Source organism: Typopeltis vanoorti, chromosome 9 (assembly GCF_054136105.1).
Source record: "Typopeltis vanoorti isolate ZY-2024b chromosome 9, IOZ_Tvanoo_1.0, whole genome shotgun sequence".
Classification (NCBI taxonomy): Eukaryota; Metazoa; Arthropoda; class Arachnida; order Uropygi; family Thelyphonidae; genus Typopeltis; species Typopeltis vanoorti.
The window spans coordinates 12082467-12097477 of record NC_143557.1 but is presented as its reverse complement, the minus strand read 5'-3'; the positions used below and the strand labels follow the sequence as shown (position 1 = coordinate 12097477).

General features: G+C 34.7%; 1 protein-coding gene across 2 annotated transcripts in view; it reads left to right on the top strand.

Annotated features, from left to right (window-relative positions):
* The window catches only part of Mkk4 (dual specificity mitogen-activated protein kinase kinase 4), a 356130-nt gene extending 341425 nt beyond the window's left edge, over window positions 1-14705 (top strand). For both annotated transcript variants that reach the window (XM_090398396.1, XM_090398395.1), the window contains exon 12: window positions 13206-14705. In XM_090398396.1, coding sequence (XP_090254522.1) covers window positions 13206-13295 — 90 coding nt within the window. In that variant the 3' untranslated portion in view covers window positions 13296-14705. The remainder of the gene's footprint in view (window positions 1-13205) is intronic.
* Window positions 14706-15011: the final 306 nt, after the last annotated feature.

The window sequence follows — 15011 nt, the reverse complement described above, 5'->3', positions numbered from 1 at the left end:
ACACCAGAATGTACAGAGGATTTGAAATTGGAAGTGATCACTATTTAGTCTTGAGCAGGATAAAATTGAATTTCATATTGAAAAGAATAACATGTAAGAAAGTTTTAAAGCGAATAAAAGTTGAGCAGCTCTCAGATGTGAACTGTAGACTAAAATACACAAAGATTATTGAAGGAAAAATGAAACAGTTTGAGAACAGGAACCAAACCTTGAGATTCAGTGGCAAGCCTTGAAGAAAACCCTGATTGATTCAGCTAGAGAGGCATGTGGTGAAGTTGCCTGCAAGGATAGAAAAATTAGAACTCCATGGTGTTAACAGGAAGTTAAAGAGGCAGCGAAGGAAAAGAAGAAAGCATATCAAAAGTTTCTGGCAAATAAGTTAGCTTGTGCTCTTAGAGAATACAGAGACAAATGTAAGAAAGCTAAGCAGTGTCTAAAACTAGCTAAACAAAACTCATGGGAGGATTTTGGCAAGAACATAGAAAATAAATATCAAAAAGGTGGCAAAATATTCTGGAGGTTGTTGAAGAAGCTTAGGAATGAAGGAAAGAGTGCTGTAAAAGGAGTTAGAGATGATAACGGTGACATGAAAATGGGAGAAAAAGATATCCTTGAAATATGGAGTAATTACTTTGAAAATTTGCTAAATGAAACAAGCAGTGATGATAGCACAGTGATAAAAAAAAAACACTGACCAGGCATGCAATCAGGAATACATATCCATACTTGAAGTAGAAAAGCCATCAAAGGCTTGAAATGTGGAAAGACAGCAGGGGTAGATGATATTCGACCAGAAATGCTGAAGTATGGTGGTATAAGAGTCTTACAGTGGCTACACTGCATAGTTTAGAAAGCCTGGACAGAGGGACGAATTCCCAATGATTGGAGTAGAGCTCTCATAGTACCCATATATAAAAAGGGAAATAAAACTGAATGTGAGAATTACAGAGGTATATCCCTACTGAGTGTTCCTGGCAAGATCTATGCAAGTATACTTGAGAAACGGTTGAGAAGAATTGTGGAAGAAAAGCTTGGTGAAGAACAAACTGAATTCAGGTCAAATAGAGGCTGTCAGGATCAGATCTTCACTTTACGACAAATGGAGAAATCATGGGAATATAACAAAGATCTCTATTTAAGTTTTGTTGATATGAAAAAGGCATATGACAAGGTGCCAAGAGAGAGAGAGAAGCTATTCAAAACACTACAGTTGTATAGTGTCAAAGGGGCATTATATCAAGCATTACTTAGTCTTTATTTGAGTTGTAAATCAGCAGTTAGAATTGAAGTACAGGAATATGGTTTAATGTTAAATCTGGTGTGAGACAAGGATGTACATTATCCCCTCTGTTATTCATTATCTATATAGATCACATTATGAAGGAAAGTGTATTAAACATGATATCAAAATTGGAGATGTTAATGTTAGCGCTTTGCTTTATGCAGACGATGTTATACTTCTAAATAAATCTGCTACAAGTCTGTAAGATTCTCTGACTAAATTGAATAACTGTTGTAATAGATATGGTATGAAGGTCAGCATTAAAAAAACAAAGACAATGAAAATAGGCAGAATCATTGAAAATGTCAACTGTGTTGTGAATGGAGAACCTGTGAAACAAGTAAAACATTTCAGCTACTTAGGCACGATTTTTAGTGAAGATGGTAAATTAAATATGGAAATAGACAACAGAATCAACAAAGCTGGTATGGTAGGAAGTCAATTGAATAAATTCATATGGAATAAGAGAGAAATTAGTTGGAACACTAAATTAGCTGTATACAAGACAGTGTTCAAACCAGTTTTAACTTACGGATCTGAGAGCTGGGTCCGAAGTAAAACACTTGACTAATGACTAGAGACCACAGATATGAGAGTCCTGAGGAAAATTAGAGGCGTGAACAGATGGCATCAATGGCAATATCATATTAAAAATGAGAATATTCGGAAAGAACTTGACAGCATCCAGGAATGCGTTAGCAGAGCTAATCTCAGTTGGTATTGTCACATAATGGGCGAGGAAAGATTAGCAAAACAAGTGTTCTCTGCCAAGTTGGCAGGAAAACTACCCAGAGGAAGACCAAGATATAGGTGGATTGATACGGTACGAAGTGCCTTATTGATTTTGAAAGTTTATTTTTCACTTGGTTAGAGTATAATAAATTTAGTTTAATCCTTTATCCAAGTGTGAGCAAACAAAGTTTGCAGCTGAAAGTATCTTCAGGACTGGGGTAAGGTGGTAAAACACCTTACCCCAGTCCTGAAGTGTGATCCTTTATCCAAGTGTGAGCAAACTTTGTTTGCTCACACTTGGATAAAGGATTAAACTAAATTTATTATACGAAGTGCCTTAGATGATAGAAATATAAGATCTGGTAATGTTGGAGTCTTGAAAAGTAACAGACTGATTTGGAGTTAAATTGTAGATAAGAAGTTAGTAATGATGTAAATTTTTCATGTAGTACTATTATATCCTGTACACCCCTTGAGGGTACATGGCAGGAATTTGATGATGATGAGAATTTTAGTCTGGTTAGGTTTCAATATAGAGTTAATTACACCTGTTATTTTTAAATAATTCGCAAATTTTAGGTTTATATCTTTTTCATTTCCATATGCAATCATACATCCTAGGTAGTTAAATGAATTCACCTGGTCTAAAATCTTATCTATTACTATTTTAGTTCTTATTGAATCTTGTCCTTTAAATGCCATCGTTTTTGATTTTTCTGTTGATATCATCATTCCATAATCTTTGGTTATTTCATTTAAGTTTAAAATATCTTTCTGTAAGTTATCTTCAGAATTTGTAATTATTATTTGTTCATCAGCAAAAAGGAGAATATTTAAGTTGACAGTAGGAGAAAGTTTAATATCTTGGCAGAAATTTATGTTCCATTTTATTATTATTTCATTTAGATAAATATTAAAAAGAGCTGTTGAAAAGGGCATCTCTGTCGGGCTCCTTGGTTTATCTCTCTGGGATATGATTGTTCATAATTTAATCGTTTTTGTATTTGATTATTTTCATGTATACTTATGATAGCTTTTAGACTATTATTTGATATTTGTCTTTCTTTTAATATGTTAAATAAAATGCTTCTTTTAACTTTATCAAATGCTTTTTCAAAGTCAATAAATGTAATATGTATTAGCAATAAGGGTCATAAAATAAGAAGTATTGGCTGATAAGGTCTTATAGGAAAGATTAAAGTGAGCGGATCTTCTTCAAAGTAGAGTAAGAAGAGGATAGATTCAACTAAGGAACAATGGTAATGTCACTTTCCTTACAATCAAGATGATTGTCCCTTATGGTCCTATCGGTCCACGAGTCCTTATTCAATATATTCAGAGCACCCCACCCTATCTGGTGGGCTTACCTATTTGCCACCCAGGTGGGTGCACTCTCTAGAGGTTACAGGCTCCCAAAAAGTTTTGTAATTTATGATTATTATTACATAACACCTCCAGGGAGTCCAAAGACTCATCGAGGGAGGTCACCTACTCTACAACTCTTTTTCCACCAACCGCAGCTACCTTCACCTACATCAACTCCATCTACTGCTGACCACCACCACTAGTATTTTTAGACAAACATCCATGCCTACAGCGGGATTCAAACCCAAAGCCTTTTGGCTGTAGAGCAGATACGCTAACCACTTGACCAACCAGGCCAGCAAATTATGTATAAATTTATTTCTGTATTCATTCTTTGTATTGCACTCAGCTCTCACTATAACAAGCTACTCCCACCCAAAGCCATGCATGACCCCATTGCACTTCTAAAGACAATTTACTATCACAAAACTAGAATGCGAGGCGTGCTCAAAAAAAAGACCAAACTTTTTAAATAGCACCCCAACCAATAATTTGTGGATTTTTATATAGAGGAGATATTCATATATATTATCTTAATATTTATCCTACCATAGAGATGATCTCTGTTTCTAACAATTATTTTTTATTTATTTTCGAGTGTACCTATATATTTTTATATGCACAACGGTTCACTCCTATTGGTGCAATGATCTTAACTCTTTCTTTCAGAATCCAAATAATCACTGACTCAACACCAAAATACAAAATAAACACATTTAATAAAACAAAAACAATATATATACACTTCAAACAAATATTACATGACTAATTACAAAATTAATTGGATCCAAGGCCTTTTAAAAATAAACTTACACTTAAGACTAGACTAAACACTTTGTTTGCACAATCACAAAAAGTTCATAGCCACTTTCTTTCTTTCTCTGTCAAAGCCCTTTTCCGAAGATATATGACTCTATTCTTCATTTTTACAGGATCCTTTCTCATCACTTATGTAACACACATTAATTCTTCCTGACTTAATTCTGTCTCTTTTCTTCAGTAGAAATAATAGTCAGATCTGGCATCCTTAATATAGATGAAACTTCCTAATCAGAGTTTTCTCGAAACTTCTTTTTGAACGTAAATAGCAAATTCTTCTTTTATTCACTAAATGCTTATTGACAGTCTTAACTCTTCCAATACAGTTCTACGATTCCCTTTTTCGGAATCTACTACTCATCTTCCAATTAGCGTTTCCTCCAATATTCCTTTTAAAACGCCTATAGCAATATTTCCCTTTTATTTATCCACATACTAATTCCACATTAAAACTTAATACTTCCACAATTCCTTTTTTGGAATATACTATTAATTTTCCTCCGACTGTCACATAAAAAACTTAAGTTCCTCCGAACGTAATCTGCCGGCCTGTGTTCTAAATTCCTTCCAAACGCTCTCTTGTTTACTCTCCCGTTACTCAGATACCGAACGCTTTCCTTGTCAGCTGTCAATCACACATCAAACCTCTCGGCGAGCATGCGCACTCTGTAGCAAGCGAGAAACTAAGTACTGTATAATGGCTGACACGTTGTCTCCGTTAGCGACACGAGAATGTCCTCATAAAACACAAAACTTAATATTTCAAACCATAATAAATTTGTTTAAAGTAACACAACTATTCAAATCTGGTAAGTACATTAAATTTTTAACTGCTTTACATATCACTTTTAACAAAACAATTTCCATAACGGGCACATCGTAAGTGCCGACAATGCATGTTATGAAACTAAAACTAATAAACATACTAACATAAACAATACGTAAAAAATATTCAGAATTTTAATTATGATTATTTTTACAGGGGGTGCTTAAGGGTGAAAGCTGTATAACTGAGAGGAGACCTACCCATAGCCTTTAAAGGAATGCGGAGAACCGACCAGGGCTTCTGATCTAATGTCCAATCCTCACCTTCTCATTGTGCACCCTGTTGGGTATCTATTTGGATACTGAACGAACGAGGATGGGCTGGCAATTTGAGATTTAGCCGACCAAATTGTATTCTTATTGGTTAAACCAAAATACAAAATGATGGTACAACATGACAAAATTTCATGCCGGCTGGGGCATCACCCAGTTAAACAAGGCCCCCGTTGTTTAAGCCAGGGAACCAGGGCGAACAGTGAAAAGTCAGCTACTGGAACAAATCTGAAAACAAACCCCAACTCAACATCACCAGAGTTAAAGATCGGTACTATCAACATAAGAAGCCTGAATGGCAAAGAAATGAAGCTAGCTGACGAATTAGATAAGTACCAGATCGACATGATAGGGGTGACTGAAACAAAAAAGACAAACTGGTGAGATCTTTCTGAGCAATAAATACAAAATGTTATATTCAGGCAATGACAATCAAGGAAAAGAAGGAGTAGCCATAGTATTCAACACAAAATACGAGGCTAATCTTCTTGAATGGCAGCCAGTCTCAAGTAGAGTAATGTGGGCAAATACGAGAATGGGGAACCGGACAATGAGACTTATTTGTGCCTATGGTCCCACAGAAGGTTCTACTAAGGTAGAAGTGGAGGAATTTTTTTGAGGCTTTAGAAAAAGCAACTGACACAATGAAAAAGGAAAAGTTGGTCCTTGTTGGTGATCTAAATAGCAGAGTAGGAAATGATTGTGAGACATACAAAAATATTTTGGGAAAATTTGGAGAAAAGAGCAAAGCTAATAATAATGGCAAATATCTGTTGGATTTCTGCTCAGGACATGGACTGGTTATTACTAACACCAGGTTCAAACATAAAAATGTGCACAAATTCACATGGAGAGAAGAGGCAAGGAATAAGAAAAGTCTCATTGACTATGTTATTGTTGATAGTGATGTTTTCTCCCTGGTGCAGGACACCAGAGTGTACAGAGGATTTGAAATTGGAAGTGATCACTATTTAGTCTTGAGCAGGATAAAATTGAATTTCATATTGAAAAGAATAACATGTAAGAAAGTTTTAAAGCGAATAAAAGTTGAGCAGCTCTCAGATGTGAACTGTAGACTAAAATGCACAAAGATTATTGAAGAAAAAATGAAAGTGTTTGAGAACAGAAATCAAACCTTGGAGATTCAGTGGCAAACTCTGAAGAAAACATTGATTGATTCTGCCAGAGAGGCATGTGGTGAGGTTATCTGCAAGGATAAAAAAATCAGAACTCCCTGGTGGACACAGGAAGTTAAAAAGGCAGTGAAGGAAAAGAAGAAAGCATATCAAAAGTTCCTGTCAAATAAGTCAGCTTGTGCTCTTAGAGAATACAGAGACAAATGCAAGAATGCTAAACACTGTGTAAAACTAGCTAAACAAAAGTCATGGGAGGAGTTTGGCAAGAATATAGAAAATAAATATCAAGAAGGTGGCAAAATATTCTGGAGGTTGTTGAAGAAGCTTAGGAATGGAGGAAAGAGTGCTGTAAAAAGAGTTAGAGATGATAAAGGTGACATGAAAATGGGAGAAAAAGATATCCTTGAAGTATGGAGTAATTACTTTGAAAAACTGCTAAATGAAACAAGCAGTGATAACAGCACAGTGGTAAAAAACACTGACCAGGCATGCAGTCAGGAATACATATCCATACTTGAAGTAGAAAAAGCCATCAAAGGCTTGAAATGTGGAAAGACAGCAGGGGTAGATGATATTCGACCAGAAATGCTGAAGTGTGGTATAAGAGTCTTACAGTGGCTGCACTGCATTAGTTCAGAAAGCCTGGACAGAGGGACAAATTCCCGATGATTGGAGTAGAGCTCTCATAGTACCCATATATGAAAAGGGAAATAAAACTGAATATGAGAATTACAGAGGTATTTTCCTACTGAGTGTTCCTGGAAAGATCTATGCAAGTATACTTGAGAAACAGTTGAGAAGAATTGTGGAAGAAAAGCTGGATTAAGGCCAAATAGAGGCTGTCAGGATCAGATCTTCACTTTACAACAAATACTCGAGAAAGCATGGGAATATAACAGAGATCTGTATTTAAGTTTTATTGATTTGGAAAAGGCATATGACAAGGTGCCAAGAGAGAAGCTATTCAATATGCTACAGTTATATGGTGTCAATGGGGCATTATATCAAGCAATACTTAGTCTTTATTTGAGTTGTAAGTCAGCAGTTAGAATTGAAGGAAGTACAGGAAGATGGTTTAATGTTAAATCTGGTGTGAGACAAGGATGTACATTATCCCCTCTGTTATTCATTATCTATATGGATCACATTATGAAGGAAAGTGGTATTAAAGATGATATGAAAATTGGAGATGTTAATGTCAGCTCTTTGCTTTATGCGGATGATGTTATAATTCTAAATAAATCCACTACAAGTCTGCAAGATTCTCTGACTAAATTTAATAACTGTTGTAATAGATATGGTATGAAGGTCAGTAAAAAGACAAAGACAATGAAAATAGGCAGAATCATTGAAAATGTCAACTGTGTTGTGAATGGAGAACCTGTGGAACAAGTGAAACATTTCAGCTACTTAGGTACAATTTTTACTGAAGATGGTAAATTAAATATATAAATCGACAACAGAATCAGCAAAGCTGGTATGGTAGGAATTCAATTGAATAAATTCATATGGAATAAGAGAGAAATTAGTCAGCACACTAAATTAGCTGTATACAAGACAGTGTTTAAACCAGTTTTAACTTATGGATCTGAGAGCTGTGTCAGAAGTAAAACACTTGACCAAAGACTAGAGATCGCAGGTATGAGAGTCCTGAGAAAGATTATAGGCGTGAACAGATGGCATCAATGGCAATATCATATTAAAAATAAGGATATTAGGAAACTTGACATTGTCAACATCCAGGAATGCGTTAGCAGAGCTAATCTCGGGTGGTATGGTCACTTAAACAGAATGGGCGAAGAAAGATTAGCAAAACAAGTGTTCTCTGCCAGGTTGGCAGCAAAACGACCCAGAGAAAGACCAAGATATAGGTGTATTGATACAGTACAAAGTGCCTTAGACGATAGAAATATAAGACCTGATAATGTTGTAGTCTTGACAAGTAACAGATTGATTTAGAGGAAAATTGTAGATAGGAAGTTAGTAATGATGTATTTTTCTGATGTAGTACTCTCATATCCTGTACCTTGAGGGTACATGGCATTAATTTGATGATGATGATGTGATTTTTACAGCTCCCCAACCAACACAGAGATCGCTCTGCAGCTACTGAGTGCACCTAGCAGCAGGTTTTGACAACAAACTGCCATTTGCCCCATTCTGCTATGAGCATTAGTCATCAAACATCTGCTGAAGTGAGCACGTGCACAAGCTGTTCGTCTGATTATTGACAATGTGACAATGGAAGAGCTTGAAGAACGTGTGTATGCAAAATTTGTAATACATTAAAACCCCGAAGTTACATGGTAGGTGGGACCAACAAAAAGCGTGCAAGTCGAATTCACGTAACTCAGCGTATAATTTTGCGTGTAATTTATATATACAAACATACAATTGGGACTGAAGGTTTACAAAAATACCTATTTTTTTTTAAGAAATATAATCATAATTGTACTTTTTCGTACATAAAAAAAAGAAAGTTATTTCGATGTCGATAGTTTCATAAAATCTAATAGATTCATCTTTTTTCTTGTCACGCAAAATTTCTTCATAGCAAACTAATGATTTTTTTATTCCTTGCCTTGTGGCTACATTTCGTTCATCGTTAGAATCTATTTTCTCCAAAATCTGTAAACATTTCTTTTATGATTGTTCTTACTGTGGATTTCTGTAGATCCAACTTCTTTGCTAGCTCTCAAATTTTCATTTTGCCTTCAAAATCCTTAATAATGTTGAGTTTTGTTTCCAAAGTCAATGTGTTTCTTTTCTTGCTAGCTGTAGAAGAATCGGACTTGCTTCTTTTGTATGACATTATTATTTTTTATATGATAAAATTTTTATCAAGAACATAACATTGAACAATCGCAGGGTTTGTAGACTATAAAAATCGTGTGTGAATAGAGACCGCACGAAACACGTCAGTACTTGTTCACAGTATGTGCGACACTGGCGAATGTGGCCGGCACCTGAAAGATACGACTAGTGGTGATGTGGGACGGGAATACGTACATATAAGAAACCGCATAAGTCGGGATATGACTGTAATTGGGACTTGGGTTTATGGTGTTGAAACCAAGATGCAGTCATAGAGGAGATTCAGGAAGATAAGAGATCTGTGCTCCATCACAGAAAGTGCATTCCAACAATGGAAGAAACTTTGGGAACAGCATATTTCCGGTGGGGGGGGGGGACTATTTTGAAGGGGACAGTGCTTAAAATGTTGTAAAAATGAACAATAAAAAGTCTTTATAGCAAAAGTTCACCTTTTTTTTTTTTTTTTTTTTTTTTTTTTTTTTTTTTTTTTTTTTTTTTTGATGAACACATCTTGTAATCTATTCTTGTAGCTCCTTTTGAAGTTTTCAGTAGTGAGAGTTGTTTGTATCGATACACTCTCTTCCCCTTATCATGTGTAGTGTGCATTTATAATGGCAATCAGACAATTTTCAGAGACAAAAAAAGGAGCAGTATATGTAAAAATTAAATATTGCAATAAACCGTGTTCTATCTGTGATGGAATTTAATAACATTTGGATTTAGGAAATGAACAGGTTGTTAATTTTTGGTTTCAATAAATGCATTGTTATTGGCGAAATGATTCAAACTGATATTGACCACCCAAATTGTTATATGGATGAATTATGAGAGTGGTTTCATAACTACACACTTTCATATCTTTGAATTCACTAACATCCACAGGGATTTTAGTGAATAGAGATGTAACATCCAGCTGGCGAGTAAATCCGTATTGGAGATAGAGATGTTGTTCAGTTTCTCAACGAAATGTTGCGAATTTCCTATATAAGTGTCCGAATTATGGATGTGAGGTTTGAGGAGGCCTGCCAGGTGTTTAGATAACAGATAAGTTGGCGAATTGATTCCATCCACAATCGGGCGTAGTGGTATTCCATTTTGTGTACCTTAGGAGTGCCATATAGTCTTGGTGTCAGTGGATGCACGGATTTCAATCTTCGTTTTAAGTCTATAGACCAGTTCTCCATATGACATATTAAATCGTTGGTATCATTGTGGTTCTTTAGTGTCGGGTCTGTGACTAGGACACGGTAGGTTGATGTATCCGACAATAAGCTGTTAATCTTATCTTCGTAATCACCTGTGTATAAAATCACTGTTGAATTTCCCTTATCTGCCTTCAATATGATAATGTCTTTCTTTTTCTTCAAACTGTACAATGTTCTTTTTTCCAGAGTAGTGATGTTTTTGTTAGGAGTTCTGGAAGATGAGAGGATGATACTACTGTTTAATCTAATATCATTAGCTATGGATTCCGGTAACGACGAGACTGCCTTTTCTATATTACAAATGATATCCACTTTAGGGACATTATGAGGTGTTATCGCAAAATTGAACCCTTTTTTAAGTATATTGATCTCTGGTTTTGTTAATACATGATCCAATAAATTAAAAATAACTTTGTTGTCTGGTAGAGAAGGTTTTGACTTAAAACGTTTTGTATAATGATCATTAAATTTTTTCATTTGGTTTCGTTTGCTTGTTGTAAAGGCTTTATCATAGCTAGTAGTGACCATTTATCCAAATGCGACCATATATCTTGATCTAAAGTACTAGAAATATCGTCATAAATCTGATAACAGTCTAAATCTATTTGGCTTAAAAGAAATCTGGTATGCTGTATCCTTTCACGTAGAAGTGCCAAAGATGTTTTAAAATAAATAAGTTTTGCTCGTCTTGAATGGAATTGTTCTTTTAAAAACAGAAACTTTGGAATAATCTTGTTATCTCTACATCTTTTCCAAAAATTGAGGTGATTTAATAGTTTGGCTTTTTTACATTTAAGGAATTCAAAACAGCGTACCTTTCTTTTGGTTTCCCCATGGATTCTATTCATGTTAAAAAAAGGAATGGAGGAAGTGATCAACATTTTAGGAAATTTGCTCCCACAAGACATTACTTCTCTGTTCCGTCATTGTTTAACATCAAACTTTTTCTTATGGAATAAAACCATATATCAGCAATTGACTGGCCTTGCAATGGGTAGCCCCCTCTCTCCATCTTGTGCTGATCTCTTTATGGAGGATTTTGAAAGCAAAATCTTAACTCAAATAGACCCTAAACCCACAGTATGGTGGAGATACGTGGATGATATCTTTATCGTTTGGAACCACACAAAAAAGGACCTGTTCGACTTTCTTAAGAAAATCAACTCTCTACACCACACTATCAAATTCACTCTAGAACTTGAAGAAGATAACCAATTATCATTTCTGGACACTTTAATTAAGAAGCTTCCGAATGGTGGTATCAACCTCTCAGTTTACCGCAAACCTACCAATACAGGACGTTATTTACATTTCTCAGAAACTTAGTATCGTACACATGTTGAAGAACCGTGCCTCTCTCCTTACAACAGACAACAAGACCTCCAGGAAGAACTATCCCTGATATCCACCAACCTTACCATGAATGGATTTCCTCGAAGACTCGTCCGCAAGATACTTTTCTCTGAACTCCGACAAAGACAACAAGATGATGTACGTTATATTTCTACCATCGTCATTCCATACTTAGGGACAGTTTCCAATAAGATTGCTAGACTCCTTAGACCACATAAAATAAGAGTGGCCTTTAAACCCACAGAAACGATTAGACAATTCTTAAGATCTCCAAAAGATAGCCATCCTTTCTCCAAATATGCTGGAGTTTATAACATACCATGCTCGTGCGGCTTGAATTACATCGGCTAAACTTCAAGGAGCCTTGAAATTAGGCAGAAAGAACATATAGGTGACGTCAATAATAACAGAGAAGAAAAATCGGGGTTAGCGTTTCATTTCTCAAGAACGAACCATACCATAGAGTGGGATAGAAGCACAATTCCTTTCATGGAGGAGGACTTCCACTCCCGAATTTTTAAGGAGGCCACAACAGTTGCCTGCTGTACACAAAACCTTAACAGAAACCAAGGACTAATCTTTCCCGTGATCTGGAAGACCCTTATTAGATCCTTCAACTCGCCAGAACTGAATTACAGTGCCAACTATAGAACGCTCCCAAATAACCACAAGTGATATCATCCACGCTCTATGAATGTATTGTATGCGCTCTGTTCTTTGTTTAATATAATTGGAATCGGTTGATTTTTTAGTTTGTAACAGTTTTTTACTTTTTAGTGCCTTACATCAGTTATGTACCTTGAAGATGCCAACAGACTAAGTTGGTGAAACTAGTTGGTATAACTTAGTTGTTTATTATATATGCTTGATCAATATAATCCCAATAAAAGTTTTTCCAGAGTAGAAGCATATTTTTTACATGGAGAATGGTCAGTTAATGTAACGCATTACAGAATGTGTTGTTAATTCAAGGAGTGTTAAGTTTTATATGACAAATATGTTGTCAGTCGAATGAACCTCCCACGATGAGTCTGCCGACTCCATGGAGGGTCTAATAATAATAATAAATAGGTATTGTGTTACAAGCAAATAAATGTAAATAGCTATTTGTGATATCTCCAAATCCATCTTTGTTCCAGTAATGAGTTACCAATTTATGAGAATAGGTAGACAAATATTATTATATATGTTTTTTACTGTCATAATTTCATTTGTGAACCAAGGTTTATAATTGATAGAATGGAGTATTTTATTGGGTGCATTCTTGAATTTTGAATTGTTGTATATTTAATGTTATATACCCTGCTGTCCTTCAGACGAGCTTTACATTTTTCTCACCTAATGCAGCATTGCATAATAGTGCTTAGTGGGTAATAAACTAAATTATATTTTTCTCTTTAGGAACATCCTTTCATTCTGCGATCTGAAAGTGAGACAGTGAATATTGCTGACTATCTTGGTAGTGTGCTCGAGAAAGTTAGAAGCAGTTAGTGAGTCCTGTTATATAAATCATGAATCATAAAATATATATGCAAGATCATGATGAACCATTCACTGACATTGTGAGAATTATGGAGTGAGTACAAAGTACAGCATTTGATTGCTCAAGTGTTACTGCAGTTTTTTATTTATTTATTTTCCTGACAAAATCAGCATCGTCTGTCAGTTAATGATGGATGTCAGCAGGTTTTACAGCCAGAAAACTGACTTTCAAGTATTGAAAAAAATCAGCTGAGAACATAATATGTAGAAGTCATGAAAATAAATAATTGTTGCTTACTACAAATGGTTCACAAAGGAAGTATCATGCAGAACTTCTGAGGTGGTTATCATCCAAAAAAAAAAAAAAAAAAAAATGAAGCTGCACATGAAAAGTGCAGTCATTTATATTAATTTCAACATTTAAATATCATGAAATGTGATGTGTAGCCTTATATCCTCAGTGTTTTTCTGAGGATTTAGTGCCAAAACTAGGTTTTCTGTACATCATGAAATGCTTCCAAATAAATGCTTTGGAAAAGTACAAATAGTCATAAAGGGGAAAAAAAAAAAAAAGAAAGATTGTTATATAAATTATTCCATAGGCTCTTTATTAAAACTGTTCAATTGAAATAAAGCAAAAGGAGTAGGCAACTGTTACAGTATTAGCTAATAAACTGTCTTCTGTCTTCACTTTAGAAATAGTCTTAGTTATAGGTATTATACAATGAATGCTCTAATTGTAATTAAATCTTCGTTATATATATATATATATATGTGTGTGTGTGTGTTGGTAGGTGGGTATGCATGTGTGTATATATATATATAGAAGATTTAATATATTGAATAAGTGGGCTCATTGACCATTGTCCTTTGGACTCGAAGTTTGATGTTGCTTCTTGTACAGTTGCTGCACTCTAGTATTTAGGACATTTTTGAGGTATCAGTTTTACTACAATAATCCTGCCAAGCCATATCTTTGAAGCACAAATTTAACTCATTCACACAAACCGTTTCGGTCCAAGATTGTGCATCGCACTTTTATTTTGTAACATAACCATACCATAATAACATAAATATTGTTACTATAAAGTTTAACTGTGATTATTCTCGGTACTGCACTGTTTGAGAAATATGAAATTTTAGCATTAAAGTACTTCAGTTCAGTTTCATAATAGGCAATCATTCTTAAGTTGTTAAGCTATTTCCAAGGTTACACTTAGCTAATCTAGGTATCTCTAGTTATAGCAATACAAGAAACATGTATCCACATGTGTATGTAAGCATGCATGTGTATGCATCCACATAAACAATTTTCTTGGAAATAGCAGTTAAGTGCATGATTACTGTATAATAACCAGTTGTATATCTGAATCATCATTTCCAAAGAAAGATTAATAAACTCTAGTCTATTCAAATATTAATGTGCATTGTGATATTTTTAAATTACACAATACTTAGCACATATGCCAGTACACTTTGTCCTTGATTAATATAAATTTCAAATAATTTATTACATTCAACAACCCCAGAAAATATTTGTTTTATGATTACTTAACTCATTTTACCTCCTAAAGGATATATGGGATACTTTGGTAATCCAACTCTTGGCCATCACTAGCTATTCTCTTGTCAGTGTTTTATTTTTAAATTAGTTAATTTTCATTTCATTTTTGATTTGATATGAAGTTATTAAGATGAGTGAAAACAGTTTATTGTAGTAACAAA